The sequence below is a fragment of the Camelus bactrianus genome, chromosome 3 (assembly GCF_048773025.1).
Source record: "Camelus bactrianus isolate YW-2024 breed Bactrian camel chromosome 3, ASM4877302v1, whole genome shotgun sequence".
Classification (NCBI taxonomy): Eukaryota; Metazoa; Chordata; class Mammalia; order Artiodactyla; family Camelidae; genus Camelus; species Camelus bactrianus.
The window spans coordinates 81,447,972-81,462,959 of NC_133541.1; the positions used below are offsets into that span (position 1 = coordinate 81,447,972).

Below are 14,988 nucleotides of genomic sequence, written 5' to 3' on the forward strand. Positions count from 1 at the left end.
AAAAAAAAAAAAAGAACTGGAGACTAAAGACAGGATAAGTTCAAATAAATCAGCCAGCAGTAGGATCCTTAAGTACCCCTCTTCCCTCTTCCCTAGCACCTCCAGCCCCATTCCGTCTTCACCCGATTGCGTGCGTGCAGATTCAGAACTCGGCTCACAGGACGGGGAACTCTCCCAGGAGTACCCGATAAATAGCAAACAGATGCCCAGGATGCCAAAGACCTCACCGACTAGGGCACCGCCTGGGAGATGAATTCCAGCCAGCGGTTTCCGAGTGGAAATGCTGGCCGCCGAACTGTCTTATTCTCTGCTTGAAACCGGCGGGTTTTGAAAGCAGGACGTCCTCTTTCTTCGGACAGGGATGTGGAGAGCCAGACGCAGCTCCAGGACGGGAAACCCGGTTCCCCGTAGTTGCGGAGCTAAAAGACGGCTTCCCGCCCTGTCCCTTCCCGAGGTAAAGCAGTCCTTCCCTCTCCTTCACCCGGAGACGCACACTCCATGCTCTCTGGCTTATGTTGTCCCCGATTCCAGCCCCACTTCCAAGCTTGGAAAAGGCTCCGGTACACTGCCAACCCTGTGTCTAGCCTTGCACTCGCTGCCTGGGCCGCCTGAATCCCGAACTTATTCAGGAGGCGAATTTAGGGCCAAAATTTGGCTCGGAAGTTAGTTCAGAGGGAGCGGCTGTCCCTTGCAGGGTCACTGCAGAGCACGTCCTCCAAAGGCCAGGTCCGTAACCCTCCACCCTACTCCCTAGCGCAAGAATCTCTGGATGGTGGCCAGCAGGTGTGCGGCCAGCAGCTTGTCCCTACAGTCAAGGAGCTGAGGGTGCTTTGTACCTGTCTCTTTTCCCACAACACCGGAAACCGCACCAGGGCACATCTAGCAAATCCCGTGAATCCAAATATCCCCGTCGAAGGTGCCCAAATTAGTTTGATTCGACCCTCCCTTCCCCGCGCCGACTGTGGAAGCCTCTTCTGCGAAGTCTTTCCCTTCAGACCCAAAGGAGCGCGCGCTTGGTTGCGAAAGGGTCCGCCTCTTCCCCGGGCCCCGGCGGGGGCGGGGGTGGGTAGGCAGGGACCTGGATCTGATTAGCTGGAAGGGAAAGCGCGGTCCCAACCACTCTCTCCTGTCTCCCGGGCTCTTCGTGGAGGAGGAAGGGACGGTACAAGAGAGGACGGGCGGGGGGTCCCATCACTGAGCATCCGGGCCGGGGGTTTGAGCCGCCGCCGCCGCCGCCGCCGCCGCCGCCGCCGCCGCCGCCGCCGTCCCGCTCTCGCCAAGGGCCGCGGGTATGGGACCCCCTTCCAACTCCGGCTTCTACGTGAGCCGCGTGGTAGCCCTGCTGCTGGCGGGACTGGTTGCCGCGCTCCTACTGGTGCTGGCCGTGCTCGCCGCCCTGTACGGCCACTGCGCGCGCGTCCCGCCGTCGGAGCTTTACGACCGCGGCATCCCGGACGCTGCGTCCTTCCCGCGGGCCAAGCAGGAGGAGCTGCCAACGACTCCGAAGCCCAGCCCCACTCGGAAGCCGGAGGTGGCGACCACCCCGCGCAACTGGCGACCCCCGGGGCCCTGGGACCAGCTGCGCCTGCCACCCTGGCTCGTGCCGCTCCACTACGAGCTGGAGCTGTGGCTCCAGCTGCGGCCAGACGAGCTCTCGGCGCCCGCGTTGCATTTCACCGGCCGCGTGAACATCACCGTGCGCTGCACGGCGGCCACCTCACGTTTGCTCCTGCACAGCCTCTTCCTGGACTGTGAGAGTGCCGAGGTGCGGGGTCCCCTGTCCTCGGACGCCAGAGACCCCACTGTGGGCCGCGTGCCCGTGGACGAGGTGTGGTTCGCGTTGGACATGCAGTACATGGTGTTGGAGCTTGGCGAGGCCCTGCAGCCCGGGAGCCGCTATGAGTTGCAGCTCAGCTTCACCGGCCCCGTGTTCCAGGACACCAGGGAGGGACTATTCCTCAACGTCTATACGGACCAGGGTGAGCGCAGGTAAGGGCAGGCCAGCCCGGCCTCCTTGGCCCTCGCCCGGTGTCCCCAGCGCAAGCTGCTGGTCCAGCTGCCTGGTTGCGTGTCTCCTGCCCTGCCCAAAGAACTCCAGCCCATCCCTCGCGACATTTTCTGATAAAGCCAGAGGGCGAGAGCCTCTTTCCTCCCCTCCCCTCCAGAAACTGCTCGGATTAGGATTCGAGATGGTGGTCCTTCCTCTGGCCAGTTCTCAGACCTGTCCATCCAGTTTGTTTCTATCGTGGCCTCTTTTAAGGTCGCTGCTACCCCAGAAGTTTATCGTCCTATTCAGAAAACCCTTTTGTCCTCTAACCCAGAATTTCCTCAGGGCAGTGAGCCAGTCCCTTGCTACTCAAAGTTTGGTCCGCGGGCCAGTAATAGCGGTAAAATCTGAGAACTTGGTAGACATGCAGACTCTTAGACGCCCACCCTTGACCAAAGGGATCAGAAGCTCCGGTGATTCACCGGCGTTTAAGTTGGAGAAGAGCGGGTCTAGAGCACACTTGCCGCTCCGCTCTTTCTCGCCCTTCTGCGCTTTTCCTGCTCTGCCTCTTTTTCCTGGGCTCCCCGTAACTGCTGCTCCTGCGACAAATAGACCCACGTCGGGGCTGTTTGTTTCATCATTTGTTCCTTTTTACTGAGGTTCTACACAACTTTCGGAATCCCCTTTTCATTTTGTCTTTTTTTGCTGGTGAGCTGTGGCAACCCCACCCCTCCCCACTCTTTGAACAGTAGTGTGCAAGAGTTCGGGGATTCCTCCCCTGGGGGAAAAATGGTAAACTCGATGGCAAGAGAACTCCCCTCTGAATTTGCAAGCTCACGTAGTGTACATGTGTTCTCTACAGTCGTTTGCGATAGTGTCTCCCCCACGGAATGTTTCCAGCTCAAGAGTTGCCTCTTTTCAGGCTCTGCGTCTACATTACTGACCTCCGGCCAGCGCCAGGGAAATGGTCTTTTTTCCAACTGTGAGCTCCTGCTTCACTCACGCACTAGTGGAGCGTTTGCGGTTTACACAACTGCATGTACTTTGCCCTTTATTATTAGAGAAAATGTTCTCAGATGTTCTCTGAGGGAAAGAAACCCACTAAATTACCCCCTAAATCTTCTCCTGCACCATTTTCAAAACTTCGGGGATTTAAAATAAGTTTAATAAGCTGCCTAAGTGGATGTGTAATCTTTAACTTTCGTCTTTAAGGACAAAATGCTTGATATATCTTTCGAAAATGCATCAGTGCTTGAGAAAGCATTTTGAGAAGTTTCACATGAGGATCACAGTGTTACTGGACGTATGGGCTCTGGAGACCTTTTGAAAAAAAATGTACGTGTTGTTCAAGGTGCCAGATTTTTCGGAGGGAAAAAAAAAGGATGCTTTTTGCATGCCCAGCTGACAGTGTTTTCTGCTGTCAGTTAGTAAATCTTCATCTCTTCATTCTTCCCTTCTTAAGGGGGCTATGGCCCAGACAGATTGCCCTAGCAAACACAGGAAAGAGAAGCCCCTTTCCATTTTTCTGTTGTGCTGACCACTCTAGTGGTAACTAGAAACCTTATTTTGAGAGCATTAAAATTCAAAGAAATAGACATCTTAATAAAGTCTTACAGGTGTTCATAGAACTAGGTGGAGCTCCAGAGCTGTGGCATCTGAGAGGAGCTGTTGCCTGGAAGTTGTTCTTCTAGGTCTCTGCTGCTGAAATCAGGTGGAAGAGAAACCTGCAGTTGAACTTGAAGCCAGGGTCACAAAGAACCTGAGCAAAATGGTAACTTGTGGTGAGGCAGATTTTGGAGACCCAGCAGGCTTGAGTTTGAGCCATGTGACTCGAGCCAGTCTCTTCACCTCTCTGAGTTTGTTGCCTCATTCATGGAACAGACAACCTTTAGAGCCTTGTGAGAATTAAATGCGGAAGAGAGCAGAGTGACTGGCACATAACCCGTGCAGTGGTAGCTACCCTCATTAGCTCAGGGTATAATGGTTAGGAGCAGCCCTGTTGTCTGCACATGTAACCTACCGTGTTCCTGGTAGATACGATTCTAAGAAGAAGGTTCCCAGATGGGAAGAAACTGTCCACTGTTTCACATTTTTCTTGGGGTGTCTCTAATTCTAGCTATAGCAGTTGAAACGTTTACCTCTGTTCTTTGATGGCCCCTTATTACAATTCAGTTTCATGTTTTTAAATAATTTTATTCAACACAAAAGGGAAAAGAGAAAGAAAATCAATCCAGAAAATACAAAGAGCATCACTATTGCACACTTCTGAGGTTTAGGTTACAATTTTCTAGCTTCAGAGTGTGCTGGGGATGCTTTCCACCTGTTCTCAGCCTTTCTTCACTTGACAGGTGACTTCACATTTCTACCATATGGGAGCCATCTCCTGGATGCCTTGGACATGTGCTTATTCCATGTGTAGAAAGTTGAGAGCAAGATCCAAACATTAATGTCCCTCTAAGCAGTATTTCCCAAACTTCATTCGCTGGCATATGACTATTTTCAGATTTTGCCATGTTCACATAACCCTGGTCATATTATTTGCTAAAAGAAGTTACTTGATTTAAATAAAAGTATTAAGTAGATTTGTTGAAAAGCAACTCTACACCATTATTGTAGATGGAAAACCACTTGAAATTAATAGAAAGTAATGACACAGACTAATACAATGGGAACAAAATGTTAACAAGTTCTACCTATTATTATTATCTGCTGAAGGATCTGAAGGCTTTCCATCTGAAGGCTGATTTTTCTTTGTTAAAAAGGGAAATTAGAATTAGATATTTGACATAAATAACACCAAACTAATACTCTTTCTTGACCTAATCAGAATGATTCATAAAATTAAAAAAGGACTGACTTTGCCATGGGTGAGTCTGATCCATGTAATAGTGTCTGAAGGCTATTCCAAATATTTCTCCACCTATACTTCGGGAAATCCTGCATTAGACTGGTCGTTCACACTTTAATGTGCACCAGCATCACCAAAGGAGCTTATTAAACATGCAGCTTCCTGGGGAACACCCTCAAAAATTCCAGATCAGTGCACTGATGTTTGTAGTAATATTATTCACAATAGCCACAAGGTGGAAGCAACTCAAGTATCTATTGGTGGATGAATGGATGAACAAAATGTGGTAAGTACATATAGTAAAATATTATTCAGCTTTAAAAAGGAGGTTCTGATATATGCTACTATGTAGATGAACCTTGAGGATGTTATATAAGGGACCTAGAGTAGTCAAATTTATAGGTTGGGAGAGTGGGGAGTTATTATTTAATGAGTATAGAGTTTTAGTTTTGCCAGATGAAAAGAGTTCTGGCAATTAAAGTTGTACACCAATGTGATTGTGCTTAACACTACTCAACTGTACACTTAAAAATGTGATTTTTCTTATCTAAACTGTTGACTTGATGGATTACATTGATTGATTTTTGAATGTTCAGTCTTGTATACCTGGGAAAAATCCCACTTGGTCGTTGGTAATTATGAGTTAGGAAGTATTCTCTCCACTTCTGTCCTCTGAAAGAGAACTGGTATAATTTCTTCCTTAAATGTTTGGTAGAATTCACCAGTGAACCCATCTGAGCCTGGTGATTTCTTTTGAAAGGTTATTAATTATTGATTCAATGTCTTTAGTAGATATAGGCTTTTTCAGATTATTTATTTCTTCTTATGTGAGTTTTGGCAGATTGTATCTCTCAAGGAATTGGTCCATTTCATCTAGATTATCACATTTGCAGGAACAAATTAGTTCATAGTATTCCTTATTATCCTTCTACTGTCCATGGGGTCTGTAGTGATATCCCCTCTTTTATTTTTGATATTGGTATTGATATAATTGGATTAATGTATACCATATTTATTACAGTTTTCTATTTTTTTGCCCTTGTCTTTATTTCTATTTTTGTTTTCCATTTTTCTGCCTTTCTTTACTATGTTGAATCTTTCAATCCATGAACACAGAATATCTGTTCATTTATTTAGATCTTTGATTTCTTTCATCAGTGCTGTATCATTTCAGTATATAAATCCTACAGCTGTTTTGTTAGATTTATACCTAAGTATTTAATTTTATTTGAACAATTGTTTTATTTTGTTTTATTTTTTTCAGGGTGAGGTCATTAAGTCTATTTATTTATTTAGTTTTTTTTTTTTTTAATGGAGGTGCTGGGGATTGAACCCAGGACCTCGTGCGTGCCTTGTACATGCTCTACCACTTGAGCTATACCCTCCCCACTATTTGAGCAATTGTAAATGGCATTGTATTTTTAATTTTAGTTTTCATGTGTCTGTTGCTACTACACAGAAATACTGAATTTTGTGTGTTTATCTTGTATCCTAGGACTTGGTGATCTCACTTGTTACATCTAGGAGGTTTTTTTAATAGATTCCTTAGAAATTTCTATGTAGATCATCATGTCATCTGCATATAGAGACAGTTTTATTTCTACCATTTCAATCCATATGCCATTTATTTTTTTTTTTGCCTTACCTTGCTGGTTAAAACTTCTAGCACTGTGTTGAGTTAGGATGGTAAGAGTGGACATTCATTTTCCCTACTATTAAGGAGAAAGTTTTTACCTTTCACCATTAAGTATGATTTATGTGTAGATTTTTCGTATATGTTCTTTATCAGGTTGAGAAAGCTCCCCTCTATTCATATTATTTCTGAGTGGCCTTTTTTAAAAAATCATGAATGAGTATTGGATTTTGTTAAACACTTTTTTATGCATTGGTTGATGTGATTTGTCATCTTTATTCTGTTAATACAGTGTATTATATTGAGTGATTTTTGAATAATCCTTAGTGTCCCCTCATTTTTTGATAAGAGAAGTTGCTGTGTAATAAGGAAGAGTAGTAGAAAGCCCTTCCAGTGTGGGGAGGAGGGCTGGGAAGAGAGAGAGACAGGCAGATGGAGAGGACAAGTGTCTTTACTTTTCACCCTCCTCCTTCTGACAGGGTGTGACCCTGAGACAAATTTTTCTGTGAAAGTAATTCCTTAGGAAGTGTTCCCAGGAAAAATAAAAGACAACCAGAGAATGGGAAAATGTTACTGGGAAGAGAAGGAAGCCAAGCTGGTGTGTGAGATCAGTCAGAGTCCTGTAGAGGTAAGTTCAGGAGGGAGTGTGAGCCACACCTCAAAATCGTCCCCATCAGGAGCAAGGGAGTAGGAACATTGGTACCCCCACATCTGTAAGTCACTGATCATGGGCTGGTCCTTGGGCCCAGTTAATTCCCAGGCAGTCTGCTCTAGGAGTATAGGCAATGCAGTTCTGCAAGAAGACACAGGTGCTGAATGTTGGGTGAGAAAGGAAAAATTATAAAGAGATTTGAGATGATATGGGCAGAGCACTGGCATTACCTTTTACTGGACAGAACATAATGGAGAATGAAGCACACAGCAAAATTACCAGATTAGTGCCTGAGGGAGATCTCAGAGCAAGGTCTGCAGCCAGTGTGACTTCTAATTCATAGAGTAGAAATGGCCTAGGCCAGTGGGCCTGGGATAGTGCGAGCAGTCCTTATGATCTATTTGAGTTCTGGTGAGTAAATTTTGACAGTTCATTCCCTCTATGTAAAATGAATGTTTACTCCCACACAGAAGCCTCACGCTTATAACATTCTGATTCAGCCAAGGCTTCCAAACAGTTATTATCAAGGATACCATTAAACAATGTCCTATGAAGCTATATTTTATACCAGTTGCTTCTGACCTGGGGAATCCATTGCAGAGAATAATTTTGTTAAAGGCCAGTCTCTCAGTTCGTTAAAGGTTGCTTAGTCATCTGATAATAGATGCACTGGGAAAATTAAAGTTAAAAATGTCTTGTGTTCTTTTCTTTCCTGGTAAGTACAAGTCACTCAAAAGGCCTTGGACTACAGAATGGCTAACAAGCTGACTTTGGCTATTTTAAAGATGTAGGGAGGCCTTTTCTGAAATACCTTCCTAAGAGTAAAATTAGTTACAGCAGTACTGAGAATATTAGGGGACCATGTTCCACTTACATCTCTCTTTTTTTTAATGATCTTTCTTTTGTAAGGAAGCGGATTTTTTTGTGTGTGTTGGGGGGAATAATCAGGTTTGTTTGTTTGTTTGTTTGTTTTAAACGGTGGTACTGGGGTTTGAACCCAGGACCTCAAGCATGCTAGGCATGCACTCTACCCCTGAGCTATACCTTCCCCCCTCCACTTACATCTCTTGAAGATGGACTTGGCCTTCCCTGAGACCCTTGTCCATAACCACTAATCCCAATTAATACATACACACCCTTGAGAGCCATTTCATTGGGGTTATATTAAACCGTTACTAGTTAGGATAATTTTTTAAAATACACTTCTTCATTTACTGGGTACAAGATTTATGTAAGGTATGGATGGGTGTGAGAAGCATGGGATTTAACTCCATGAAAAACAATTTTAAAACATTACAGCACTAGAGCCAGCTCCTTTTCTTATTGGCATAAGTGGATTGAGAAGGTTTAGAATATGTTAAAAAAAAATTCAACAGAGTAAATTTTAAAGATGTTATTTTGCTTCATTCAGTGATTCATAAGTCAGGCAGCATCCCACCTAGCAAACAGAAAGGAGCTCCCAGGAGCTATACAACTGAAAGACTTTTATACGCAGAAGAAGGCGGGACAAGGAAGTTATGCTAGCAAAGAAAGGATTGTGTATGGTAAGGCCACCTTTCTTTGGGGGACAACTGGGGTCTGTCAGGCAAATAGCCTCACTAGTTCTGACTAGGTAATTTCAGATCGACTGGTTTAAGTTTCCATTCCTGGCTGAGGCTGAAACTATAATTAAGTGTCAAGTCTTGGTTTGGTGACATGGGGCACAGCACAAATGACTCCATTTTGGGCCTGTTGTCTTGTTTTTAACAAATGATATCTTTTAAGTTTACTGGGAAAAAAATGTCTTCCTTTTGTTTGAAAACTCTGAAGGTCGGATCTGCATTAGAAATGCCAACCCTTGCCTAACTTGCTCATAGCACTTTTGAGAGAATGTGCCCTACACAGGCCACACATTTTACTAGTGGCCTTCTCCCCATCTCCTGTTCCAGCTTTCTTTTGATTACCATGTACATGATATATCTTTATCTAACCTTTTACTTTTAACCTATATGTGTTGATATTAAAAGTAAATTTCTTATCAAAACACAGTATTGAGTCTTACAGTCTGACAATCTCTGTCCTTTAGACTATTTACATTTCATGTAGTTATTGGTTGATTGGACTTATATCTACCATCTTGCTCTTTGTTCTCTATTGTCTCATCTGGTTATTATCCTATTTTTCTTTTCTTTTGGATTGAATAGTCTTTAATATTCCATTTAATATCATCTTGGCTAATTAGATACATCTTTTTGTGTGTGGTGAGGTGAGGAGCAGGGGAGGAAGATTGCTCTACAGTTTACGATATGCATCTCTAACTCATCACAGACTACAGGTAAATGATATTTACCCACTTCACAGATAATGTATAAATCTTAGAACCGTATCCTTCCATTTTTCCCTTCCTATTCTTTGCACTATAGCTGCCACACATCTTACTTTTACATAGGTTTTAAACCCCACCGCATACTGTTATTGTTTTTCCTTTAAACAATTAGTTACTTTAAAATTTTACAAGAGAAAACACTCTTTTATTTACTTACATACATACCATCTCCAGGGCTCGTCATTCTTTTGTGTACATCCAAGTTTCCATGTCGTATGATTCTGTTTCTACCTAAAAGACTTTAATATTTCTTTAAGTTCAGGTCTACGGTGATAAATTTTCTCAGCTTTTGTCTGTCTGAAAAATTTTATTTTTCCTTCATTTTTGAAAGATATTTTTGCCTAGTATAGAATTCTAGATTGGCAGGTATTTGTTGTTTTTAATTTCGGCAGTTCAAGAATGCTATTCCACTGCCTTATACCTTGGATAATTTCTGTAGAGAAGTCTAGGAATTTTAATTTTGTTCCTCTATAGGAGATTTGCTCTAGTGAGATTTCGTATGGTTTTTGTTTTTTAATTTGTTAATGTGGTAAATTACATTGCTTGACTTTCTAATATTAAACTAACTTTCCCATGATAAACCCTGCTGGGTCTTGCATTATCCTTTTTGTATTTTATTGTATTTAATTTACTAAAATTTTGTTTATAGTTTTTCTGTCTATGTTCATGAGAGATATAGCTTGTGGCTTTTTGTTGTTTTTTTTTCTTGCAATGTCTTTGGTTTTGGTAGCTCAAGTATTTCAAGGAATGTGTCCATTTAATCAAAATTGTCAAATTTATAAGTGTACAGCTGTTCCAAATATTCCTTTAGTATTATTTTAATATCTGTATAATCTGTAGTGATGTCACCTCTTTCATTTCTGCAATGAGTCATTTGTGTCTTCTCTCTTTTGAGAGCTGGAGCCCTGGTTCTGGTACTACCCCTGTCACTTACTGGTTGTCTAATCAGTTGCATAAACTCCCAGAGCCTCAGCTTTTATATAAGAGATTGGGGCTTTCTAGATCTCTTCCACTTCTGATAGTCAATAAATTTGATAAATCTGCCTAGAGATTTATCTATTTTATTAAGCTTCTTGTAGAACCAGTTTTTCATTTCATAGATTTTCTCCATTGTTATTCTGATTTTTATTTCAATGCTTTATGCATTAATCTTTATTACTTCCTTTCTTTTTACTTTGGCTTCATTTCCTTTTCTTTTTTTGTCTTCTTAAGGTGGGTGCAAAGTCATTAATTTATCTTTTTTTTTTCTCTAATATAGGCATTTAGTGCTATAAATTTTCCACTGACTCGTGCTTTAGTGACATGCCACAAATGATGTTATGTTGTTTTTTCACTGTCATTCAGTTCAAAATACTTTCTAATTTCCCTTTTGATTTCCTCTTTGACTCATGAGTTATTTAGAACTGTGCTATTTAGTTTCCAAATATTTGTGTATTTTCTCATTTTTTAATTGAATGCCTGACATTTTAAATTTTATGTTGCAGAGTGCTGTATTTGTTATATTGCTTAACAAGTGCTGGCCTGTTTTGGATAGGCACGTAAGTTACTTAATGATCCTTTGGATCCTTGCTTGATCTCTTGAGGCTTGCGTTTGAGCCCTTTGAGAGTGGATCTGAAGCCGCCTTTACTGTAGGGCTACTTAGCTCACTACTCAGGCATGACCCTTCTGATCTCTGTTTAAAAATCCAAATATTCTGGAGATGTCTATACTCTGGCTTGTGGGAGCTTGAACAACTCCTAGTACTATGTGACCTCTGGGAATTGTTCAGCTCCCCGTCCACCCCATAGCTGTTCTTTTACTGACAGCATTTCTTTGCTTGACCTCCAGAAGTGCCAATTAATATTTGACCAAAGACTTGAATGGGATTCTGGTTTCTGCAGGTTTCTGGATGGCTTTCCCTGCATGGCTACCTCCTTTTTTATAGCCTGAAAATTCTAGCTGTCTGGGTCTCTCTGAGTATCCATCTGTCTCCTCAACTCAGTGAGACACCAGAACTCTACTTCAGTTCCTTTTCCCTGTGCTGCAGTTTAGAAATTACTTCCAGGTAGAAAGACAACATGATTATCGAGTTCATCTTGCTTGTTTCTCTTCCCTTGGGAATCATAGTCCTGTTATCTAATGCCTGAAAACAGTTACTTTGTTAGATTTTTTTTAGTTGTTGTTACCGAAAGACTAATTCTAGCCTATACTATCCATCCATGGTAGAAAACAGAAGTCTTATTATCTCCCTATCTGGTAATGCTATTAATTATAAAGTTAATCCTCAATCAGCTTCATGATATGTTAATTTAATTTTAGTATTTATTACATTATATACTTCAAAGCAGGCAGTGCATGGAAAAGACCCCAAGCTTGGGAGCTGAAGCCAAGGTTCTGGTACCATCCCTACCACTTACTTTTTACCTAATCACTTGCATAAATTCCCAGGGCATCAGTGTTCACATCTATAAATTAACATGGTGGAACTCTCCAAGGTCTCTTCCAATTTTGAAATTCAATGAAAGATAGAAAGTTTAAGTCCTATTACTGTAAGTATCCTTTAGGAATACTTCTTGCATTTCTGATCATGCATTTTCCTTTATAAAAGATAAGGAAAATGTAGAAATGTTTAGAGAAAGGAAAACAGAAAACTCAGGAGGTAGGAGTGACTGGTTAATATGAAATGGCTGGAGAAAATTAAAATATTATTTGGGACAAATTAAGGTGAGAACAGCCTGATCTAAACCAATCATTTTGTGCAGGTGTAGAAAGAGTGAGCAGTGAATTGAAAAAGACTTTCTTCCAGTCACTGTTTATGCTAGGAAACCTGGCACAGTCCTCAGGGTATGACACACAAGAGAGAAATTTGAGTAGTATTAGGAAAGAATTTCAAAGTCTCAAAACAAGTTCAGTGAACTCAAGTGCCAGGCACATGATATCGTTGGTGTCACAGAGAAAAGAGGTCAGTTCACCATCCTATAGAAGTGTTGAGCCCATGTACTTCATGCGGCTGACCAGTTTTTTCTGGGAGATTATTTGCTCATCAGAGGTTTAGATCCTCCATCTTTTGAAAAAAAAGAGTAACTAGCATATTGAAAAAGCACACCTCATACATAGTTCAGTAAAAATGCCATCATTTTTCTCCTACTGTCCTTTTATAATTTAGCCTCTGGGGTAATATTTCCTGCTCCTGCATGAATACTCCACCAGCCCATAATTTCCTGCTACTTCTTAGGTAACAGATGATCTATGGTCACTAAGTTACAAATACTGTTCAGATGCAAAAATTTAGAATATCCAGTCCTGTGTGATACTCAGAACTTTGAACTTAATTTACTGTTAAATCTCCCTTTCTCTCCCTCCAACCTCACTTCTTCAAGCTTGGGCTGACTTCAGGATAGAGGTCTGCAGTAAGGTAGAGGGTAGTGGTCCTTCCATCTCTCCACCTCCTATTTCTAGTCCTCCTCTTCCATCTTGAGAGCTGTTGTTTCAACCCTATCAGGTCCAGTGGGACTGGGGGAGACAGGTAGAAGTGACACACAGGGCAGTTCTTGTTTGAACCAGTACTCTCATCATTTGGTCTCCCTCTGATCTAGCAGAAGCCTTTTCCCTTGAGATGTCATTTTCCTGGACTCTTCAGAGTTTTCTCACTGTTTCTCTTTCTTCTGTAATTCTCTTGTCCCTGCAGGATGCTTCTCTCATTTCTCTGTTCTGATGGTCACTTGTAACTCCTTCCTCAATCTGTAGACATAGAGCAGTGTATCCCAAAGCTCCTCCAGGTGGCTTTGTTGGACAGAACCCAAGACAGTCTTCATACTGGCTCATTCTGTATCTCAGGGCCCACAGCTCTTCCAAGGAACACTCATCCACCCCTTGCGCAGGACTGATGTGGGTCCCATGAAAGCAGCCCTCTCCTGGTTCTGCCTCCACAACAGTCAGCAAAATTCCTATCTGTTAGGAGTTCAACTCCAGCCATGGTCAATCTCAGCTTTCTCAAGAGTGAATTAGGAAATCAAGCCCTTATCTCATCTTTTGAAAATATTTTCTCCCATTCCATAGGTTGTCATTTTATTTTGCTTGTGGTTTCCTTTCCTGTGCAAAAGCTTGTAAGTTTAATTAGGTCCCATTTGTTTATTTTTGCTTTTATTTCTATTGCTTAGGTAAACTGCCCTAGGAAAATGTTGCTGAGATGTATGTGAGGTAATGTTTTGCCTGTGTTCTCTTCTAGGAGATTTATTTTTACTTGTCTTATGTTTAAGTCTTTAAGCCATTATGAGTTTATTTTTGTGTATGGTGTGAGAGAGTATTCTAACGTCATTGATTTACATGCAGCTGTCCAGTTTTCCCAACACTATTTGCTGAAGAGACTGTCTTTACTCCATTGTATGTTCTTGCCTCCTTTGTTAAAGGTTAATTGACCAAAAGTTTGTGGGTTCATTTCTGGGCTCTCTATTCTGTTCCACTGATCCATATGTCTGTTTTTGTACCAATACCATGCTGTTTTGATTACTGTAGCTCTGTAGTATTGTCTGAAGGCTGGGAGGGTTATTCCTCCAGCTTCATTCTTTTTCTTCAGGAATGCTTTGGCAATTCTGGGTCTTTTGTGATTCCATATAAATTTTAATATGATTATTCTAGTTCTGTGAAAAATGTCCTGGGTAATTTGATAGGGGTTGCATTAAATCTGTAGATTGCCTTGGGCAGTATGGCCATTTTAACAATATTGATTCTTCCAATCCAGGAGCATGGAATATCTTTCATTTCTTTAAGCCATCATTAATTTCCTAATCAGTGTTTTGTAGTTCTCCATGTGTAAGTCTTTCACCTCCTTGGTCAGATTTATTCCTAGGTATCTTATTACTTTGGGTGCAATTTTAAAAGGGATTGTTTCTTTACTTTCTAAACAGCTCAAATGACTTAATAAGAAAAAAACAAACAACACAATCCAAAAATGGGCAGAGGACCTAAACAAGCAATTGTCCAAAGAAGACATACGAATGGCCAATAGACACATGAAAAAATGCTCAATATCACTAATTATCAGAGAAATGCAAATCAAAACTACAATGAGGTATCATCTCACACCAGTCAGAATGGCCATCATTCAAAAGTCCACAAATGATAAATGCTGGAGAGGGTGTGGAAAAAAGGGAACTCTCCTACACTGTTGGTGGGAATGTAGTTTGGTGCAGCCATTATGGAAAACAGTATGAAGATTCCTCAAAAAACTAAAAATAGACTTACCATATGATCCAACAATCCCACTCCTGGGCATATGTCCAGAGGGAACCTTAATTCAAAAAGACACATGTACTGCAATATTCATAGCAACACTGTTTACAATAGCCAAGACATGGAAACAACCTAAATGTCCATTGACAGATGACTGGATAAAGAAGATGTGGTATATTTATACAATGGAATACTACTCAGCCATAAAAAATAATAAAATAGTACCATTTGCAGCAACATAGATGCTCCTAGAGAATGTCATTCTAAGTGAAGTAAGCCAGAAAGAGAAAG

At 41.8% G+C, this 14,988-nt stretch overlaps 1 protein-coding gene across 1 annotated transcript in view; it reads left to right on the forward strand.

Moving 5' to 3' along the window:
* The first annotated feature begins 1,024 nt into the window (after window positions 1–1,024).
* The window catches only part of LVRN (laeverin), a 57,413-nt gene continuing 43,449 nt past the window's right edge, over window positions 1,025–14,988 (forward strand). Inside the window, exon 1 of the mRNA XM_074360503.1 lies at window positions 1,025–1,989. Coding sequence (XP_074216604.1) covers window positions 1,292–1,989 — 698 coding nt within the window. The 5' untranslated portion in view covers window positions 1,025–1,291. The remainder of the gene's footprint in view (window positions 1,990–14,988) is intronic.